Source organism: Erithacus rubecula (assembly GCF_903797595.1).
Source record: "Erithacus rubecula genome assembly, chromosome: 10".
Lineage (NCBI taxonomy): Eukaryota > Metazoa > Chordata > Aves > Passeriformes > Muscicapidae > Erithacus > Erithacus rubecula.
Genome location: NC_136662.1, coordinates 18,056,720 through 18,078,240, shown reverse-complemented (window position 1 = coordinate 18,078,240; position 21,521 = coordinate 18,056,720). Strand labels below are relative to the sequence as shown.

The 21,521-nt window shown below is 61.1% G+C and overlaps 1 protein-coding gene across 1 annotated transcript; it reads left to right on the top strand.

Moving 5' to 3' along the window:
* The first annotated feature begins 380 nt into the window (after positions 1–380).
* Positions 381–21,388, top strand: PTCH2 (patched 2). The gene is made up of 24 exons (XM_079313308.1): positions 381–570; positions 836–1,028; positions 10,784–10,973; positions 11,090–11,159; positions 11,402–11,493; positions 13,318–13,513; positions 13,606–13,727; positions 13,988–14,135; positions 14,367–14,498; positions 14,578–14,733; positions 14,854–14,946; positions 15,032–15,157; positions 15,237–15,355; positions 15,458–15,863; positions 15,947–16,259; positions 16,520–16,662; positions 16,750–16,930; positions 17,386–17,669; positions 18,192–18,329; positions 18,441–18,583; positions 18,841–18,940; positions 19,328–19,570; positions 19,720–20,124; positions 20,231–21,388. The coding sequence occupies exons 1-23, from the start codon at positions 502–504 to the stop codon at positions 20,122–20,124; spliced, it is 4,062 nt and encodes a 1,353-aa protein (XP_079169434.1). The 5' UTR covers positions 381–501; the 3' UTR covers positions 20,231–21,388.
* Positions 21,389–21,521: the final 133 nt, after the last annotated feature.

The following is a 21,521-nucleotide window of genomic DNA, read 5'->3' as shown; positions in this document are numbered from 1 at the left end:
AAGGAGGCAGAGCCTGCTGTACTTTGTCGGGCGCCCATCCTCGAGGGGACAGCTAGCCGGAGGGGGTGGGGGGGTGCGTGCCCACCCTCGGGGACGCTCCCAGCGGGGATGCCCATGCCCGGGGCTGTCCGCGGGGGCTGCCGGCGCGCGGGCCGTGCCCGGTGCCGCCGCCCCGCGCTCCCCCCCGCGGCGGGGCCGGTGCGGTGCGGCGCGGGGGGGAGCGCGGTGTGTGGCCGCCGGCGGCGGGCGCGCCGTTGCTTAGCAGCGGCGATGGGCGCTGCCGCGGCGGCGGCGGCCAATGGGAGCGGCGGCGGCGGCGCGGCCCCGGCGCCCCCCGCCCCCGCCTCCCCTTTAGAGGCGCGGCGGGCGGCCGGCGGCGCACACACAGCCCTCCATCCGCACCGGCACCGGCACCGGCACGGCCCCGCCGCGCGCATGGGGGCCGCCGCCGCGCTCGGCCCCACATAACGGGGGGTGCGCAGCCCCGCCAGCCGCCCCGCCATGCCGGCCGAGCCCCCCCGCGCCGCGCCGCCGCCGCTCCGCGCCGCCCGCCGCAAGCCGCTGCCCGAGGTGAGTGAGGGGCGCGCATCGCCCGCTCTCGCGGGGGCTGCGGGCCGGGGACGGGAGTTGGGAGAGCGCGGAGGAGCCCGGGGCGGGCCGGGCGGACGCGGGGACCCCCGTGTCCCGCGGCTCGGGGAACCTCCGGCACTCGCGGTCCCGCTCCGCAGCCGAGCGCGGCGGCCGCGGGCATCCCGCCCCGCTGCGGGTCCCCTTCCCCGGGCAGGGGCTCTCTCCTTTCCTCTCCGGGCTGACCCGATCCTCGCCCCCTCCGCAGGGCAGGGCCGTGGGCCAGAGGACCCCGCTGTGGCTGCGGGCCCGCTTTCAGGCGCTGCTCTTCGCCCTGGGTTGCCGGATCCAGCGGCACTGCGGGAAGGTGCTCTTCGTGGGGCTGCTGGTGTTCGGGGCGCTGGCCGTGGGACTACGGGTGGCCTCCATCGAGACCGACATCGAGCACCTCTGGGTGGAAGGTAAGCGCGGCCCTGCGGGCTCGGCCGCCCGTGGGAACGGTCCCGGTCCCGCGGCTTTGTTCCCCACGCGCGGCGCGGACTGCGGGGCCGGCCGGAGGCAGGTGACAGCGCGGGAGCGGGGCGGGAGGAGGAAGATGAGGATGCCGCCGCCGGCCGTCCCGCCACCGGGGCCGCGGGGGACGGGGCCGTGGGTGCCCACGAGCCGGGGTCCCGTCTGCGCGGTCGCTCGGGCGCGGTGTGCGCGGTGCTGGGTTGCGGAGGGACCCCCACGCGTGTCCCGACGGGGGTCCTCGCGCGAAGGTGCGGACACGTGCGACGGGGATGGTGCTGGACACCCCGTTCCCGGTGGGGAAAACCCCCGGGGACGGCCGCAGCCCTGCGCCCAAGCAGAGCCGGCGCCGCGGAGCCGCCAGTCCCGGCCCGGGACCCCGGCCCGGGGGAAACGGGAGCGCGGGCAGGGTCAGGCGGGAGCAAATCCCCGTTTCCGAGTGGAAGCGGCTGATCCCCCTCCTTTGTTATTAATAACTCCAGCGTGGATTTTTCTCTCCCCGATGCCTGCAGCCCCGCTTCACGGGTCTGGGATTTGCTTTTCCTGAGCTCCTTTCGGCTTTGGGGGGCCCCGGGGTGGGGGGCAGCACCCCAAATCGCAGCGCCGTCGGTGGCGCCGGGCGCGGCGGGGGGATCCCCGGGCGGGGGTCCCCGCGGGGTGCTGTGCAGGGGCAGATGTTGCTCAGCGGAGGGGTGTCAGCCATCTTTGTGCGGGAGCGCTGCCTCCTCCCCCACGCCCCGCTCCCTGTGTGGTCCTCAGCTACTCTTGGATTTGGTTCAACAATAGAAGCAACTTTGCTCTCCCACCCCCTTTTTTTTTTTTTTTTTTTTTTTTTTTTTTTTTTTTTTTTTTTAATTTAAAGAAAAGAGCACTGCGCTCCCTGGCTGCTTGCACACAGATGCACGCACGGACCCCTGCCCAGGAATGCCCGGCTCTCCCACCTGCTCCCCACTCCCCAGGGATGTTTGTCCCCCCCTCCCCAGATCTCGTCTCCATCACCCTCTTTCACTGCAACACGTAGCAAAGAAATCCAGTGATACCTCCCGGTCCAGGCAAGTGCCTGAGCTGTGGCTGCTGAAGGAGGGACGTGCTCCCTCCGTGGTTCCCTCACTCTGGGTCGTGGCTCCGGCTCCATTGAATTTTTATTGTGCATTTGGGGTAGCAAGGAGTCAGCGTTTTGTCGAACTGTGGCCAGGAAAGCGGCTGTGGTTGTTCCTGTTAAGGGGAATGGGACTTGCGGCACATCAGGGTGGAGAGCGGGATGGGGAAGGGGCCAAGCCTGGGGACGGCTGGAAGCGCCCAGAAACCCGGCTTTTCCTGTGCCCCGCTGTGCTTCCCTGCCCGCACGGGCACAGCCAGCAGCGACTGCGGCTGCTCTTGGGGGATTTCCCCCACACTGCGGTCTGGCTGTAATGTGGGTGCCGGGGGCCTCTCTCAGGAGCCTTCTCTTTCTCATGGCTTCCCATCTTTTTCACTGTCAGGAGTTGGATTTATTTTATTTTTTTTTTACTCCGTGGTGGAACACTGCTGACCTGGGGTGTCCTGCCCCTTCCTGGGCACTCGGGTCTGTGCACAGCCCGTGTTCTGGATATGTGTGTCTGGCTGAGGACAGTGTGTGATGCCGAGGGTGCTGCTCAGAGCCCACCCTTGTCCCTCCTGGGAGGGCTCTTCCCCCGGGAGTGTGCCCTTGGGGCAGACCCCTTCGTGCCTCGCTCCTGGGTGGCACAGCCCCAGCGACCTCAGGCTTGGCACAACCTGCGACCACCAATGACGATGTGTCTGAGATGGCTTTGGTCCCAAGGGGTCCCTGGCAGGCATGCATGGGTCAGGATGTGGAAGGAAGGTTTGCAGTGACACTTCCAGTCCCGTGTATCAGCTGTGGGGCTGCATCCCTTCTCCATAACCATCTGTAGGTCCTTGCCTCACTGCCAGCCTCGGCTTCTGTGTTTTCTGGGGAGATCAAAGTATCCCCTGCGTATGTCCAGCCCTGATCACTGCACCCCATCACGCTGGTGTGGGGATGGGCATTATCAGGAACAGGAGGGCCTGGGATGCCCCTGGAGAGTGGGGCACAATTTCCCAGACTCAGTGGTTGGATTCAGAGCACTTGAAATTGCGTTGGGATTTTTCTCAGCCGCTACTTTCTCACGTTCCCACGTGTGTGACAGGGTTGGAGTGTGTGTCCTCTGCAGTGAGCCTGGTGCCACAGCCAGACTGAAGCAGTGCAGTTCTTGCTCCTTGGCTGGCAAAGTTGGTATCCCATCGGCTTGATTCCAAGTGTTTGGGATCCCCAGGGTGCTGGGGATCTGGGTCTGTTGAGAGATGTTTGTGGGAGTGTGGCTCATCCCAGCACTGAGGCAGTGCTGTAGGGTGTCTTTGGGGCAGGGTACGTGTGCAGCGAATGGAAACCCAGGCCTGTCATCCTAGCCCAGTGGGTCCCGACTCAGGGGCAGGGTGCTTTAAGATTCCAGGAAGCCTCTGGTGACTGCACCCAATCATCTGCCTTTGCCTAGGTTGAGGGATGCGTGCAGTGATGCTCCAGCCCACAAACCTCCCCACCCAGGTGTGGTCCCAGAACTGCAGGAGCAGAGTGTGACCCTGTGCCAGGCAGTCCCCACTGCAGGCTGAGCTCAGTTCTCTGGGAGCTGAGATCCTGTGAGCAGGGGAGGGAAGGGAGCTGCTTCCCATGGAAGCACGGTGCTGATGTCCCCTCCCCCTCTTCCCCAAACAGGGCAATAGGGTGGGCAGCCCTGCTTTGGCCCCATGACTGGGGTCAGCATTCGGGCCATGCTGATGGTATGTCCTCCCGAGCCTCGGCTGTGACCCTGGCCACTGTGGGAAAGCAGAGGGTCCCCTGCCCCAATTCTGGGAATGTCCTTAGATCAGGGGCCTGGCTGAGGGGTTCTTGCAGTGTTCTGGGGTTATGCCTGACCCGTATCCCTCTTAGGGAGATGGAAGAAGGCTGTGTCACCCCATAAATTGGACTCTACTGTGGAAATGTTCAATTAGGCTCCTCCGAAGCAATTAGCCACTCGGAGGCTTTGAAATCCTGGCTAGCGGCGAGTGTTGAGTTACCTCTAGACACCTGGCAGCTGTTCCTGGCTCTCCCAGGGCGTCTTTAGGGCCAAGGGGCCGGGGAGGCGAGCTCTGGGCAGGCAGAGCCCTGGGTGGTGAATGGGTCTGCCTGATTTATAGCGCTGAGGGCTGGTTCAAAGGAAGGCCGGGTTAATTCCTAACCGGAACAGCCAAGCGCCCCGCACAGCCGTCGCGCTCTCAGAGAGCTGCTGAGTCTCCCTGGAGAAGACCCTGTCCCGTTCCTGGAGGGGTCATGGACACCCCCAGTGTGCTGGTGGGGTGAAATAGGATGCATCTTTTTGGGCTGAGGGGAATTTTTCCCTTGTTCTCATCTTGGGGCATAAAGTTGAGACACCCCCAAACCTTTTGGCAGTGGATTCTGTCCTTCCTTGACCTCTGCAACAGTTTTTGGCACAGGGCATCGCTTCCTTGGCGCCCAGGACAGGGTTGGGATGCAGCCTGGAGCTCCCCACATGGCAGGGCAAGATGGAGAGGAGGTGCTGGCTGACTGTATTTGCAGAGAGAGGTGCATAGGGAGTGGGAAAGCCCCAACAGAAAGGCAAGGAGGGGACTGAATGCCCTCTCCAGTGTCTGTGTGGCCCCTCTTCCCAGCCCCTGTCACCAATGTGCTGGGTGGGTCCTGTGGAGGGGTGTGGGACAGCAGCAGTGGGGGCGAGTGGGATGCCACAGCCATTCCTGGGTGGGCATACAGAGAGGTGGGTGGTCTCCTTGCTGGGTGGGTGGGTTTGTTTGTGGGGTGGGATGTTTGTGCAAAGGCTGAGAAAGGAGCGGGTGGATCTAGGGGGTTGTGTGCAGTTGGTGCTGACAGGTTGGAGGGCTCTCATGGCAGTTTGCCCCCAGGTTTGGGGCATCAAGATGCCTGCTGAGATCTGGCCAGAGTTGGATTCACTCCTATGGGATAGCTCCTGTGTCCCTGCTCCATCTCCAGATGGGTGTCCTGGGGAAGAGGGTCCCCATTTCTCTTGGGGTGTGGAAACACATTGCTTTGCAGGAAGGAAAGCAACAGCCCTGAGTGCCTGGGCACTCTCTCGCCTGGCCTGGTGGGATTTTTCTTTCAGTACCATGCTGTTCTCTCTGTTTGTGGGGTCTGGGTATCTATCTATCCAAGCCCCCATCCTTGGGGGCTTGGAGGAGTGAGGAGCAGCTGGGGTGTTGCTGCCATGAAATGCTGAGCTCCCTGTTATCCCAAAAGCCTTCCTTCCTGGCTCTCCCCTCTGCTCCAAAGTCTCCTCTGGCTCTGAAAGAACCTTTCTTCTCGAGAAGGGAGGGGGGGAGGGAAGGAGGCTCACCCAGTAGCCCCCCACCCACTAGAAGATGGGGTCCAGGCAGTTCACCTTTATTTATTTATCTTTGGGAAGTGAACGCAAAACCTCTTGCTCTTCCTTTTCCCTTCTTTGACAGCTTGGTCAGCTTTTTTTTTGGGCTGGAAAATTTTGCTAATTAACCCAAAGAGACTGGAAGACTTTACAGATGGCTGTGGCTTATCTGCCCCTATCCATTTTGCTTTGCTTTTCAACTGATACATATTTTTTATTTCCTAGAAAGTGGCTTTTTTTCCTTTTCTAAATTTTTTTTTTTAATTTGGACATATCTACGGACTTAGGGAAGGGGCTTTTTTTTTGTGTGTTTTAAATGTTATTTGGCGGCTGGGAGGGGGCAGCGCCAGGGCCCAAGAAGAGGGTTTTATTATCTGCCTCTCCCTCGGGCCTGGAAAAGTGGTCTGAGTTCAAAAAATTCATTTCTTGCCTGAATGAAGCCAGCAATGTGGAAAAATTTCACCATTCAGAGGGGGATGAATGTATGTTTCAACCACACATTAAGTGACATTAGCAAGCAGTGGAGTGCCTAATGTGGCCATTTTTCACAGCAGCCAACAGAGGGGGTGATTAGCATAATTAGTACAGGCAGCCCTATACATATGGAAATGGCAAATGCCTAAATGCCAACACCAGTGGAAATTTATGTCAATGCTGACAGGAGTCTTAGCGGTGAATAGTTCCCAACTGAATCCCCTCTCCCCCCCCCCTTTTTTTTTTCCCCCCTCTCTCTTTTTCGGGGGTCGCGCTGTCCCCTCGGCGCTGGCCGGGGCGGTGCGAGCTCCCGGCTGCCCCCCTCCCTGTGCTGGGAACCGCCGCCCCCCGATTTGGGGTAATAAAGACATTAATTTAGCTTCGCCGTTAAACAAAAGAGTTCGGCCAGGGCCGGCGGCTGGGGAGCTGGCCCCAAACGGGCCCTTTCAGCCCCTCCGCCGCTGGCTTTTTGAAGCCATCCCCGTGTTCTGCCGCCCCTCTTGACTTAGCTGGGAGCCCCTTCAGTGGGGCCGGGTTTAGCTGGGGCAGCGCCGAGCCCTGGTCCGTCCCTTGGTGCTGCTGGGGGCACCCATCTGCCACGCAGCTGCCCCCCTCGCCGGGACCAGCGGGGGTGAATGGGGCCGGGAGGACGTGTTTTGACAGGATGGGGCCGCCGGGCTTTTGGCGAGGCTGGCGGTAGCGGCCGGGACAGGTAAAAATGGCTCTTTCAGTGTGCCCTGGGCGAGACTTCCTCCGGAGCAGCATGGGTCCTTTCACTGCCTCCCTAATCCAGCTAATCCGCCCCACAACACTTTGAAGGTGGCCTCCGGCTTGCACGCCGCTCAGCACGGGGAAGCTGCAGCGAAGGATGCTCGGGGCGGTGCCTCGGGACCCCCTCCCACTGGGATGCGGCATCGTGCTGGAGTTGCAGGGTGGTTCTGGCATCCTTTTGGATGGCTCCAACCACCCAGGATGGGCATCTCTGCCAGCGGGATGCACTCGGTCTGTGTTTGGCCCCGTGGGTGCCTCTTGTAGCAGGGGGGTGCTGTAAAGGGGGTTCCCCATGGGGATGGCTTTTCCCAGGGGATATCAGCCTGACCTTGCCCTACTCCCAGCTGTGTCTTTGTGATGGTTTCCAACCCTAGCATGTTGTGCTGTGGAAAGGGGGATGCTCACCAAGTCCCTTTCTAGAGGGTTCAGCTGGGAGCTGGGGTCAGGGCAGCATTCCCTGTGCACCAGCCGAATCTGGGACTCAGCAACATTTGTTGCCACATCCTGTACATAGCCCCACTATTCCAAGCTAGACAGGGCCTGATTTTGGGGGCCAAGTGAGACAGTGTACCCAGGAGTACTCCCTCCCTGCCATCCTTTCCCACCCAGTGGGACAGTGGCAACACCGGCAGTGCCTGGGTACCATCTGCAGTGTGGTGGCAGTGCTGTTGACCATGACCATGATGGGACAGAGTGGTCTTCGCAGCATGCGTTTCCTGGGGACGCACTGGTACTTCTCCGTGGTCCCCAGCACCTCCCACATCCCTCCCTTACCTTCACCCTTGCCAGACAGGGAGGGCTCAGTGTGGGGCTGGCAGCCTGCCCCGACCCACTGCCCTGCCCGTGCCACCCAGACAGGCTGCCCTGGCACACACAGCCTGCTGCCCCCCACCCTTGGGTGGCTGGAGACGGGGCACCACGGGGTTTGTTCACCTCCTGCCCTGGGAAAGCACGGTGGGAGGTCCCCTTGCTGTCATCACCGGCGGGATGGCTGCAAGGGGCCAGCCCCAGGCTGGGGTGCTTTGCAACTGCACTGTGGGCAGCAGGACCTGGCATGGGTTCATCTGACCCCAAACCCTCTGAGATGAGTCTGGGAGGTTCTGGCTACCCCTTGGGAGATGTGGAATGAGCTGGGATCAGACCCCTTCCAGGGCAGGGGACAGCACAGGGACTGAGGCTCTGATTTGGCTGGAGCAGCTGAGGGCACAAATTGTGCCACTGTGTGATGGTGAACTGGCTGCAGTGCCGTGGCTGTGGGTCCTGTGCCAGGAGGGTTTGTGGAGTAGTGGCAGGGGAATGGCTCAGGCAGGGTGGCCGGGAAGGGGGTAGGGAGGCTCTAGCCCTGCTCTATAATTTTGTGGTGGATGCTATAATTACGGGGAGGGCTCCCCCGGCATGGCCCGTGGATGGGACGCAGCCGCACATGCAGCCACCCTCACTGTCAGGGACCCTGTCCCATCCTTGGCACCCCCTCCAGCTGCTTGGGCACGGCAGGAGCCTGCTCTGCACCCCAAGTGTTTGCAGTACAAGTGGGCATAGGGTCCCAATCCACCCTCCAGCCAGAACTGCTCTGCACCCCACAACCCCCAGCATGAAACCCCCAGGCATCGGTTCCAGGGAGCAATGCCCAGCCCCAGCGAGGATGCTGCTGCCTCGGGGGACTGTCCTGCCCCCAAGTACCGCTGTGGGATTTTGGAGGGAGCTGGGGGGTCCAGGGCAGTGAAGCCAAACCCTGCCGGGGAGCAGAGCAGGCTGTTAGTAAGCAGGACCGGACGCCTGATTGGAACCAGAAAGCTCTTTGCATGAAAAAGCCAAGGGCTCCCTTTGTTAATTGGAATAAAAAAAAAAACCAAAAACCCCCCAAAAAACAAAAAACCAACACAACAACAACAAAAACAACAACAACTAACCAAAAAAAAAAAAAAAAAGTCAGAATTTTCATACAGTTCCTCATGAACGTGCTCGTTGTTGGTAGGGGTGCCCCAGCCCCTCGGGCCGGGGTGCGTGCGGCGAGGGGCGGCTCGCCCCGCTCCCGGGCTGGCTCGCCCCGCTCCGCGCTGGCCGGCCGGCGGGCGCGCGCCCGTTTGAAGTGTCCTTGGCAGCCCTGTGTGCGCTGCCTTGTCTTTTCATGTTGCTCTTTGGTTAATTAGGGTGTTGGAATTTGAGGCTTCCTCACGGCCTTTGAAGCTTGCTGACGGCTCGCAGTGCCCTGTTCCAAATTAACACTAATTACAAGGGACGGCTTTTTATTTTCTCTCTTCTTTTTTTTTTTCTTTTTTTCCCCTCTCTCTTTAATTTTTCGGGGGGCTCGCCCCCACCCCATGCGTGCAGATGTGTGGCTCCTCCCGCAGCCGTGCTGGGCGGAGATGCCGGCAGGGCAGGGCGTAGCAGGATGCGTCCCCCGGGAGCAGCAGCGCTGTCGGGCACCCCCCCATCGCCGTGTCCCACCTCCCGCCCGAGCGCGGCGTGGGTGGCATGGCTGAGATCAGAGCAGCTTGGCGCACCTCCTGCCCGACCTCCCAGCCTGCTGGGAACGGGATGGGCATCCCGCTTCCCCCCCCCATCCCTGACACCCACCCTCCCTGTGTCCTCGTCCCCTCGCCCTGGGTGCTGCTATCCCCTCTGACAAACACACAAAAGCCGCGGCCGTGTCGTCGTCGTCCCCCCCCCCCCCCGCCTGTCCCTGGCACAACCTCTATCCCAACTGGCATCTGATGGACACCAGCTGCTCCCTGGCCCAGCCAGAAACAATAAAGATGCTTTGCCCTCCCCGTTCCCAAAAAGCAGGAAAAAAAAAAAAAAAAAAAACACCAACCCATATAATAAGTCATTAAAAGGGAAGATTCTGCTCCTTATTTGCGGTCTCGCTCTGGCCTCCTCAGTGCTGGCGGAGGGCCAGGCCCGCCGGGGCCCCCGCCTCTTGCTGAGGGAGCGTCCTGGTGCAGATGAATGGTGACCTCCCCTTGCTTTCCTGGGGCTGGGCAGGAGCTGGCCTCACCCCTGCCAGCAGCACTGCCTTGGGAAGCATCCCATGCTGGGCATCCTGGGGTGCCCCAGTGGGTGGCACTGGGATGGGGGCTGCACCCCAGATGTGCCAGGGCAGCATCCCTCCCACCCTGGGCAGGGGTCTGGGAGCAGGACAGTGAGTGGTGCTCTTAGGAGATGTCTCAGGATCCACTTCCCGCCCTCTTCTAGGCTGTGTTGTCTCCCCTTTGCTATAGCAGGAGGGATGGAAGCGTCACATTCAAAGAGAATGGGGACAGCTGTCCCTGGGATGGTGCTCAGCCACGCAAAAGACCAGGCAGGGTTTGGTCCCAGCTCCAGCCATGTTGGCTGGGAGGGGATTCCTCTTCCATGTTGAGGCAGCCACAGATGAAGTCGATGGCTTCAGCTGGAACCCTTGGCCCTGCTGTGCTTGGAGCTCTCCTGCTGCCAAAGGAGGGCAGATCCCAGAGCCTTGGCAGGGAAGAGTGATGTCCCCAGCACCACCTCACTCCCCTGTCCCCAAACCTCTCCTGGGGCAGCCTACACCTGCAGGGACTTTGGGGTGCCTGCTTTCCCTACACTCATTCCCTACCTGCCTTGGGGTGCCATGGAGGAGCTGGGCTGGGGTGCCCCCAGTTTTGCTTCCTATTTTGTGGGCTTGTTTTGGGCATCTGCAGCAGCCACCACAGTGCACAGGTGGAAGTAGGCCGGTTTGGTCTGCTCTCCTTCACCAGCCATCTGTCTGTGGGTTTTTTTCTGGGGAAGGCAAAGCCAACAAGCTGCTTTGGGGCTGGGTACAGTGTTGGTGGGAAGAGGGATACTTGGTCCAGTGTGTCCTGAGGTGGTCCCTGTTTGGATCCTTTGGATGTGAGCACCCAGAGGATGCAGCAGTTGGGGAATCCCACACCAACAAGCCCCTGTGAGTTAATATGGCACGATGTGATGCTGTGAAGTCTTGATTCTGCTCATCCCATTCCCTGGGCATCCTGATGGGCAGGGCACAATGGTGGGATGAGGGCTCTGCCTGCCCTGGCACTGACAGGCACATATGGTCCCATCCACAGCGGGCAGCCGGGTGAGCCAGGAGCTGCGCTACACCAAGGAGAAGTTGGGCGAGGAATCCGTCTACACGTCCCAGATGTTGATCCAGACCCCGAAGAAGGATGGCGATAACATCCTGACGCAGGAGGCCCTGCAGCTCCACCTCGAGGCGGCCCTGGCCGCCAGCAAGGTTCAAGTCTCACTGTACGGAAAGTGAGTCCGGCTCCAGATGGGGGACGAGGACCCCGCCATGCCCTGCACATCCCTCTAGCCCTTGCCATGTTCCCTGTGGGATATGCCCATTTTCAGCTTCTCCTTTTGCCTTTCAGATCATGGGATTTGAACAAGATCTGCTACAAGTCGGGTGTCCCCATCATTGAGAACGGCATGATCGAGAGGGTGAGTACTGGTTGTGGATGACCCTCTGGAGCCCCCCAAGGGGTGGCTGTTGGCCCACAGGATCAGTCCATCAAGGAATGGCAGTGGATGGGCTGTGGTGGGGACAGGGCTTGTCAGCCCCAGCGCTGTGAAGGCACTGCTGGCTGGATGTGGGAAGGTGCAGGTTTGGGAAGCCCAGCAAGGCGAGGGGAGGCTGGGGGCTCTGATCCATCCCTGCTGACCCCTCGCATCTCCTCCTGCAGATGATAGAGAAGCTTTTCCCCTGTGTGATCCTGACACCGCTGGACTGCTTCTGGGAAGGCTCCAAGCTGCAGGGAGGCTCTGCCTATCTCCCGTGAGTGTGTGTGAGGAACTGTCGTGGGCTGTGGGGTGCCACGGGTGGGAGCAGGAGCTGGGGATACTGCTGAGGGGCTGTGCTTGACCTGCCTTTGCAACTTGGCTCTGCCTGTCCTGTCCTCCCCTGCCTGGCCTCGGTGGCACAGGTAGGGCTGCACTGCTGCAGGGGGGATGCAGCCCGCAGGCAGGAACTGCCCATCCCATCCCTGTCATGCCATGCTCTCCCACCAGCCAGGGATGGGGATGGGGGACAGTGGCTGTGCTGCAGGCAGGTGCCTGAGGCTGCTGCCCCCGGTGCCACAGCTGTGAGGGGCAGCCCCCTTGCTGAGCTGCGCCCAGGAGCGCGGAGGGCACAGAGTCCCTGGCTGGGTGGCAAGTGACTCCCAGCCAGCTCCTCACACCGCCGTGGTGGGGCTGGGGACCCCGGGCTGGGCTGGGGGAGCCTCCCCCACATTCCTTCTGTTTACGCGTGTGTTTGTCCGGGAGAGCTGGGGCGGCTTGTGCATTGTCAGCAAACGCAGCCCCGTGCTTTCTCATGCTAATGCTGCTCTGAAAGCTGCCCCTTGCCAAACAGATGAAATAGTGGCCTTATTCAGGCTGCTGCGGACGGGAGGAGGGGGAAGGGGCCGCAGCATCCCTAGTCAGGACTAGGGGGCTGGTTTTGCCCCCCCAGGACCTCAGGTTTTCCTCATCCCAGACTGGGGAACTGCCGAGAGCAGGAGCAAGTGGGGCTGGGGTGGCTGTGCCAAACGGGATGCTGGTGGCATTGCCTGCCGGCTTGGGCAGTGTTCTGGGACTGAGGTACGTGGCAGGCAGGGTGGCACCAGAGCAGCCATGGGACTCCTCTCTGCTCGCAGCCGAGTGCACGGGTGCCCGGGCGGGCACCCCGGCTGAGTGCCGGCCAGCCCATGGGGACTCGTCCCCCTTTTTAACGCCGAGGGGTGAGCGGGGCGGGAGCTGGGAGAACAAAGAGCAGCAATCTATGGAAAGACAAAAGGATTTGCCCTGGCTCAGTGAAGCAAGCGAAAGCAGATAAAAGGGGCTCTCTTTGGAAGCAGCAGCAGCTCCGGTTGGTATGTGGGAATCTCGAGCGGCCGGCTCTGGCCCAGCCAGCCTTCATGAATTATTAGGCTGTGTTTCTCCCCAGAGCCCACACTTGCTTGGGGCTTTTTCTTCCCCTCTTTGGAGCGCTGGGCTGGGTTATTGGCTTTTTTGTGTGTCCTTTCTGTCTTAAAAAAGAAGCTGAGTGAGGCTGGAAGCTGGCCCCCAGCTCCCCAGGCTGGGGTGGAGGGAGCAGAGCATCTGCAGGCAGTGGGAAAAACCCTTTTCCTGGGTACCCAAGTCCCATGCGGTCCTGCTGGACCTCCAAGAACCTACTCCACGCCCAGCTCCCAGTATTGTGCTGAGCCCCCAGGGCTCTGCTGAGCCCCAAACTCTACAGCTCAGGGGAAAATGGCAGGAAGGGCTGCCTGCTCCCCTCTATCAAGATGTTAGCCCACGGGCAGTAATCGGCCTGACTGCTCACACAAAGCGGGGCCAGGCAGCAGGGCTGGCTCCCCCCGCTTTGTCCCGGACTAACAGGATCAGGCACGCTACTTGACTCGGGGCACGGCCCGCTGTGGCGCACAGGGCACGGGGGATTCCGCGGGCGGCCCCGGGAGGGGGTAAGGGGTGTGCTGGGGACTGATGCTGCTCGTCTGCATCCTCACGTCCTGCCTTTGAGGGCGTCTGCAGCACCCTTGGGGTGGGCTGGCAGTGGTGGTGGAAGTACTGCATGTGGGTTTTGGCATCCCCCATGACCTCAGTGTTGCTCTCTGCCCAGGGGCCGCCCAGACATCCAGTGGAGCAACCTGGACCCTCTGCAGCTGATGGAGGAGCTGGGACAGTTCACATCCCTGGAAGGCTTCAAAGAGCTGCTAGACAAGGCAGAGGTGGGACAGGCTTACATGGAGCGGCCCTGCCTGGACCCCCTGGACCCCCAGTGTCCCCCCAGTGCCCCCAACAAGCAGAGCCAGCAGGTGGGTCACAGTCCAGGAGGACCAGGATTGGGCGTGTGGTTTACTGTTGTCTTGCCTGCCCCACAATCCTGACACCTCCCCTCCACCCACAGAGTCCCGACATCCCGGCCGAACTCTCGGGGGGCTGCCATGGCTTCTCCAGGAAGTTCATGCGCTGGCAGCAGGAGCTGATCTTAGGTGGCACGACCAAAGACTCCCAGGGCAAGCTGCTACGGTAAGAGCTGCTGTGGTGTGGGCATCCCCAGCACAGGGCAGGATACCCACCCCGGCTGCAGGAGGGGCTGTGGGGCTGTCATGTGTGGGGCCAGTGAGCAAGGCAGCGCTTTGGAGAAAGGCAGAGCAAGGAGGCAGAATGCCTGGGTCCTCTCCTGGCTGTCTGTGGTGGGGATGGGTGCTGTGGGGTGGGGGATGGACCCATTCCTGCATCCTGGGGCACTGCAGCCGGTCCCAGCGAGGTGCGTGCCTGTCCCCCAGCGCTGAGGCCCTGCAGACCATGTTCCTCCTCATGAGCCCCCGGCAGCTCTATGAGCACTTCAAGGATGACTACGAGATCCATGATATCAGCTGGAGTGAGGAGAAGGCAGGAGCCATCCTGGAGGCCTGGCAGAGGAAATTCGTGGAGGTGAGCACCGGGAACAGCCCTCGCATGGGGCTGGGCAGGGGTGAGCCTGTGCATGGAATCCCTCTGTGCCCAGTTTTTCATGCTGCCATGAGTCCTGGCACTACTCTCTTTTTGGTCCAGTGGGTCCCTAGGAGCTGTCAGTGGTGATAGTGACACTCTGAATGGCTCTGGGGTGGGTGTGCTGTAGAGCAGGGGGATCCTGACTCCTCTAATGGGATGCACCTCTGGCAGTTGGCACAGGACTCCATCCCTCCCAACGCCACACAGAGTGTCCATGCTTTCTCCACTACCACGCTCAACGACATCATGAAGTCCTTCTCTGACGTCAGTGTCATCCGAGTGGCTGGGGGCTACCTCCTCATGGTAGGTGTGCTCCTTCTCTCTGTTCTCTGCCATCCCTCCATCTCCCCCTGGTCCCTGCTAACCCACTGTGCTCTTGCAGCTGGCCTACGCCTGTGTCACCATGCTGCGGTGGGACTGCTCCAAGTCCCAAGGGGCTGTGGGCCTGGCTGGGGTCCTGCTCGTGGCTCTCTCTGTCGCCTCTGGCCTGGGGCTTTGCTCACTGCTGGGCATCTCCTTCAATGCAGCCACCACCCAGGTATGTGCTGCAGGAAGAGCTGGGTACTATGAGGTGGGTGGGACCCTGAGGGCTCAGGGGTGGCCGAGTCCCCTCTCAAGTGTCTCTGTCCCTCTGCTGATGGCAATTGCTCTGTGGCAGGTCCTGCCCTTCCTGGCCCTTGGCATTGGGGTCGATGACATGTTCCTCTTGGCTCATGCCTTCACCGAGACGAGCCAGCACATCCCCTTCAAGGTGAGCACTGAGCGCTGCTCAGGGGCTTCTCAGCCTCTCCTGCCTCTCCATGATCTCTCTCATCAGTCCTTCTCTGGCCTTACAGGAGCGGACGGGGGAGTGTCTGAAGCGCACAGGGACCAGTGTGGCTCTCACCTCTGTCAGCAACATGATTGCCTTCTTCATGGCAGCCCTGGTGCCCATCCCTGCCCTGCGCGCCTTCTCCCTCCAGGTAGGGCCATGGTTCCTTTCCAGGGGATAGGAAGGGATGGCCAGACCTTGCTCTGACATGTGTCCCTCAATACCTGCAGGCTGCAGTGGTTGTTGTGTTCAACTTCGCCATGGTGCTCTTTGTTTTCCCTGCTATCCTGAGCCTGGACCTGCACCGCCGGGAGAAACGCCGGCTCGACATCCTCTGCTGCTTCTACAGGTACCAGCACTGGGTGGGATGGGTCTGATCCCACAGTTCCCTAAAGAAGATAGGCTCACTAAATATCTCATCCTTCTCTCCTCCTTCACTCTCTCCACACAGCCCTTGCTCCTCACGGGTCATCCAGATCCAGCCCCAAGAGCTTGCTGATGCCAATGACAACCATGCCTGCCACCCGTCTCCTTATGGGCACCCCGGCGTGACCACCAGCACCCAGATCACCACCACTGTGCAAGCCTTCACCCGGTGTGACCCCTCAGGCCACCACATTGTCACCGTCCTGCCACCCACCTCCCAGGTGTGCACCTCACCTGCTGTGCTCCTGCCCCACACTGACCCCTTGGGCTCTCAGGTCTTCGCCCCATCGAGCTCCACCCGGGATCTGCTGTCCCAGCTGGATGAGGCCAAAGGCGGGCGGGAGTGTGTCCCCCTGCCCTTCTGCCGCTGGAGCCTCGCTGATTTCGCCCGGGAGAAGTACGCCCCACTCCTTTTGCGCACCCGGACCAAGGTGAGGTGGGGCAGCCCTGGTGGTGCCACTGAAGGTGGGTGGGTGGCACAGGACTCCTCCTGACTCCGCCATTGTCCCCACAGGTGGTAGTGGTGGTGCTGTTCCTGGCACTGCTGGGGCTGAGCCTCTACGGCACCACCATGGTACATGATGGCCTCTACCTGACGGACATTGTGCCACGGGACACCAAGGCACACGCCTTCATCTCGGCACAGTTCAAGTACTTCTCCTTCTACAACATGTTCATCGTCACTAAGGGTGGCTTCCACTACCCGGGTGCCCAGGCTGCCCTGCTGAGCCTGCACCAGGCCTTCAGCACCGTCAAGTACGTGGTGCGGGAGGGCAACCGCGATCTGCCTAAAATGTGGCTCCATTACTTCCAGGACTGGCTGCGAGGTGAGGGACATGCCTCTTCTCCATAACCTCCGCTTCCTGACAGTCCTCTCCCCAGCCTGCATGCTCCCCTCTGTTCTGGAAACACCTTCTCTTGTGTGCAGTACCTTGGGGAGGGTGGTACCAAGGTGCCCAGCACTGGAAGCTGAGCCTTGGGGTTCCTGTGTGCCCATCCCTCTGGCATCACACTCCCTGGGTCACACAGGGTGGTGTGCAGGGTGATGTGTCCCCAAGGATGCTTATCCCCCATTTTGCATGCCCAGGGCTCCAGGCCACCTTTGACAGGGACTGGCAGGCTGGGCGTATCACCCATGACAGCTACCGCAATGGCTCCGAGGATGGGGCACTGGCCTACAAACTCCTCATCCAGACGGGCAACAAGAAGGAGCCCTTCAACTTTAACCAGGTGGGTGGTGACAGGGCTGGGCTGACTGGGCTGGGGATGTCTCTGCCCCAGCTGCCCAGCTCATGCCCGTTCTCTTCTCTCCTGTAGCTGACCACGCGGCGACTAGTGGATGAGAATGGCATCATCCCCCCCGACACCTTCTACATCTGCCTGACAGTGTGGGCCAGCAATGACCCCCTGGGCTTTGCTGCCTCCCAGGCCAACTTCTACCCTCCACCCCCCGAGTGGATTCATGACAAGTACGACACCACAGGCGAGAACCTGCGAAGTGAGTGAGCATGGTGGGCTTCCCAGAGCCCCCCTGCCCCTGGCATCCTCCTGCAGAATACCCACTCACCACACCTGGGGGAACCCCCCACATCCTTTACCCCATCTGATAAACTGCCTCGTTTCCCCATGCTTAGCCCTTGTCCTCCTGCACCCCACACCCTGAGCATCCCACTGTGCATTCCCTGTGCCCTTAGCAACACACGTGTGCTCCAGCCCATGAGCATCTCACTGTGAAGAGTAACCCACTAACGCACGAAAATCCTACGGGCAGAAAAATGCCCTGCCCTCCTCCTTGACCCCATTCTGTTCCCTACAGACTCCGCAGACCTGTAGTACCCAGCCAGGCATCAGGCTACCCAGGCTGCACTCAGGCTGGTGTGACTGTGGTGCTCTTGTGCTGCCTGTACACCCATGCTGCCCATACCCTCATACTGCCTGTGGTCTCCTCCCCAGTCCCAGCTGCCCAGCCGCTGGAGTTCGCCCAGTTCCCCTTCTACCTGAGCGGGCTGCGTCGCACGTCCGACTTCGTGGAGGCGATTGAGAGTGTACGAGCCATCTGCCGGGAGGCTGCCCAGCGCCACGGCGTGCTCAGCTACCCCAGTGGCTACCCCTTCCTCTTCTGGGAGCAGTACATTGGCCTGAGGCACTGGTTCCTGCTGGCCATCAGCATCCTGCTGGCCTGCACCTTCCTCGTCTGTGCCTTGCTGCTGCTCAACCCCTGGACCGCCGGCATCATCGTGAGTACGCACCCTGGTGCATGAGGATGGTCCTGATGGATGGGGTCAGGGACATCCAGACTTTCTCCCATCCTGCTGAGTCGCCCTGGGTACCTGCTTCATGGGAATTGGGTGATGGAGTGGCCAGGGACACCCTGGGGGGAAGGGATGCACATATGAGGGTGACAGTGGATAGGGGACTCCTGTATCAGGATCAGTTATATCACTGATGAAGAAAACAAGGGGCCCTGGATACATCTATGTGGAAGAGTGTGATGGGAACACCCATACAAAGGTGGCATTTAGTGGGGGACCCACATGAAGAGATTAGGGAACCTGTTATGAAGGGAATGTGTGTGGTGGGCAGGGGTTTGATGACATCCATGCAGAGCAGGGTGAGGGCTACCCCCAGAAGATGGGACAGAGGGACACCCTAAATAGAAGGAAAAGGGTCAGTGAGGTGACGCTGGAGTAGGATCAGACTTGCCAGGGAGAGGGGACAGCCAGTCAAAGCCATCTCTCACTAACACCACCACCTTCCAGGTCTCCATCCTGGCCATGATGGCTGTGGAATTGTTTGGCATCATGGGGCTGATGGGCATCAAGCTGAGCGCCATCCCTGTGGTCATCCTCATTGCCTCGGTGGGCATCGGTGTGGAGTTCACTGTCCACGTGGCCCTGGTGAGCACAGGCTGATCCCAGTTCCCACTCCCTGGCAAGCTCACACCTTTGGCCATGTGCTGATGGGTGGCACACAGGGGCAGCCCCACATGACATTTCCATCCCACTCAGGGCTTCCTGACAGCTGCAGGGAGCAGGAACGTGCGTTCAGCTGCAGCATTGGAGCACACTTTTGCCCCTGTGATGGATGGTGCTGTCTCCACCCTCCTGGGTGTCCTCATGCTGGCTGGCTCTGAGTTTGATTTCATCATGAGGTGAGCACTGAAGAAGGGTAAACCAGCCACTTGCTGCCCTGCAAGAGCTTTGGTAGTGGGGGCTGGTGGGTGTGGCCACCCGGTAGGGATGTAGGGCAGCTGGTGAGGACATCTTGCTGGGGACTGCCATTCCATCTTGCCTGGAGGCTGGGGAGACATGGCAGGGCCAGGGGCTGTGGCATGGGAAGCCATGTTTGGGATGGGACAGGTTTGTGATGGCTGTGCCAGCTTACCCCATGTGCCTGTGGCCCCCTCAGGTACTTCTTTGCGGTGCTGACCATCCTGACGCTGCTGGGGCTGCTCAATGGGCTGGTGTTGCTGCCCGTCCTGCTCTCTGTCATTGGGCCACCCCCTGAGGTACAACACCACTCCATCCCACCTCTCCCTCATCCTCCCCAGCCCTGTACCCACATCTCTCCATCCCCCATCGCCCCTCTACCTGCCCACCTTTCACCCTTTATCCATCTTTGCTGTGTCCAGTCCCAGCCTCATCTCGAACCCACCTCAGTTCATCCCTTGCCCTGTACCATCCCTCTTTTACCTCATCCTTTCTCTGACCCATATCCTACTTGTCCCATACCTACCTTACCTCATTCCTGCTTCATTCAACTTCCCCCATCCCTCCCTGACCCATTTGATCCCATCCCTACTTCCCCTGGTATCCCCATCCTTGCATCAACCCATACTCCCTGCTTCTCCATACTCCTCCGTCCCTGGCTCCTCTGACCTGTCTTCTCTCCCCAGGCATCCCTGGTGGATAATGGCCCCTGCCTACCCCCACCAGAGTCAGTACCCCCATGTCTGGGTCCTGGGGGACTGTACGTCCGGTGCGCTCCAGCCTGGCCTGCCACCTTCCCTGAGCCCTCTGACACAGAGCACTACACGGAGAGTGTGGCCCCAGGCCCACGGGGACCCTTCATTGTGCCCCCTGCCCCAGCACACATCCTACTGGAGGCTGGCAAGGACCCCAGCTTCCCCCGCATCACTGTGAGTGTCTGTGCCCCTTGTGGCATTGCCAGCTCCCCTGCATCCCCAGGGAGAGGTCGTGGATGGAGCTGGGGGATGGGGGCTGGTGGTGTTGCTAGAGAGATGCTCAATATGACTGGAGACCCTCATGCTTCATGTTCCTCCTCCAGGTGCTGAAGCCCTACAAAGACAGCCTGGAGGTTCAGGGGAAGAAAGAAATTTCTGGCCCTCAGGCTGCAGCCCCCCTGCCCTTCGGGGAGCCGTGCACCACGCTGCCCCGAGAGCCCCCGCAGCCCGGCTCATCGGGCAGCCGGCCAGCGCCCCCCGCAGCCCTGCCCGCCTACAGCACCCACCTGCAGGGTCCTGCCGGCAGCTACACCACCGTCACGGCCACCGCCTCAGTGACAGTGGCCCTGCACCCCACACTGCCTGGCTCCTACCCCAGCTTCAGCCCTGAGGGCTTCGCCAGCAGCGAGCGGGACTGCCTGGATGAGCCCAGCACCAGCAGCACCGCTGTGCCCAACGCCTTCGAGATGCAGAACATGGGACACCACGGGGCGGGCGCCCGGCGCTAGGTGAGCTTGGGGATGGCACCTACTCAGGGCTGGTGCATGGCAGCATTGGGGTGCGAGGTGAGTGGGGAGGAACCCTTCTGACCCCCAAATCTCTCTCTCTCTGCAGATTGCTGGTTCCTGGACAGAGCATCTCCCCAGCACCCAGTGGGCACAGGAGGGTGCAGAGCGGGGTCACCCGTGTCATGCTGCTAATTACCGGAGCGGTCTTGGCTGAGGAGGACCGGCCCCCCTGCACCAGGGCTTGGTAGGGCAGGCTGGCACTTCTATGCAAGCTGTGTGCAGGCCACGCTGTGCCTGCACGTCCCTCACCTGAGGCTGTACCGTTGGTGCCGTGTCCCATCACCCAGGGCTTGGGGTTGTCCTGGCCTGGGCTTGTTGCCCCCAGAAATGGAAGCACTAACTCCCCCCTCTGTTTCTGGAGCTGCTGGCAAGGTGGACTCGGTGCCATGCCAGCTCCCCCTCTGTGGGGTCACTGCCTGCTCCCCATCACCTCCTCCTGGGACCACCCATCCCAGGCCACGAGCTGGGGTACCCCAACCGGGTGCCCTGATGCCCCCTGTCCTGTTATGGGGGCATCCCCAGAGCCAGCTATGCCCTGGCGTGCCATGGGCAAGGCCTAGGGTGGGCACCCCCACCTTTATTTATTGCAAAGGGAAACTATCTATAGAGAGATATATATTTTTAAGCTTATTTTAAAAGATTTATTTCTCAGCCTACAGCCTCACCCGGCTGCCCAGGGTGCAGGCAGGGAGCGGGCAGACCCTTTGCCCAGTGCAGGGCTGCCCGCTGGAGGCAGCAGGAGCCCGGGGGCACAGACTTGGTTCATGCCCCCACTCCATGGGCAGCTCATCCCTTCCAACATGCTAGTCCATGCCTCAGTTTCCCCAGTGGCAAGGATGGGAAGGCTGGAGATCATGGATGTTCCACAGCAGAGAAAAGGAGCCTGTTGATACCCTGTGCACAGGTGGGGTTTTGGAAGGGGGAGATCCTTGGAGTGTCCTTGCTGTGCCAAGCCCCTGAGCTGTCCCATGATCACAGCCCCATGTCACACTTGTGCTCTGCCCTGGGGATGGCACAGGCTTGAGCACACACAGGGCAGTGCACGTTGACGTGGGCTCCCATGGTGCCACCAGGCACACCTTGCTGGGAAACCGTATTTCTTACCATGTCCCCGTGCAACGGGGCTGTCCCTGCAGCCAGCCCCAGTCCCCGTCCCCATCCCGGGCACCGTCCGCGCCGTAACCCAGCACTTTAACTCCAGCGGTGTTTGCCGTGCCTGCGGCCCCAGGGCCCCCCGACACTGCCGCTGGGCAGGGGTGGCCTTGGGGACCCTGTCCCCGTGCCAGGCGTGGGCACGGCGGGCAGCCCCCCCTCCCCCCAACACGCCATCTAAGTTA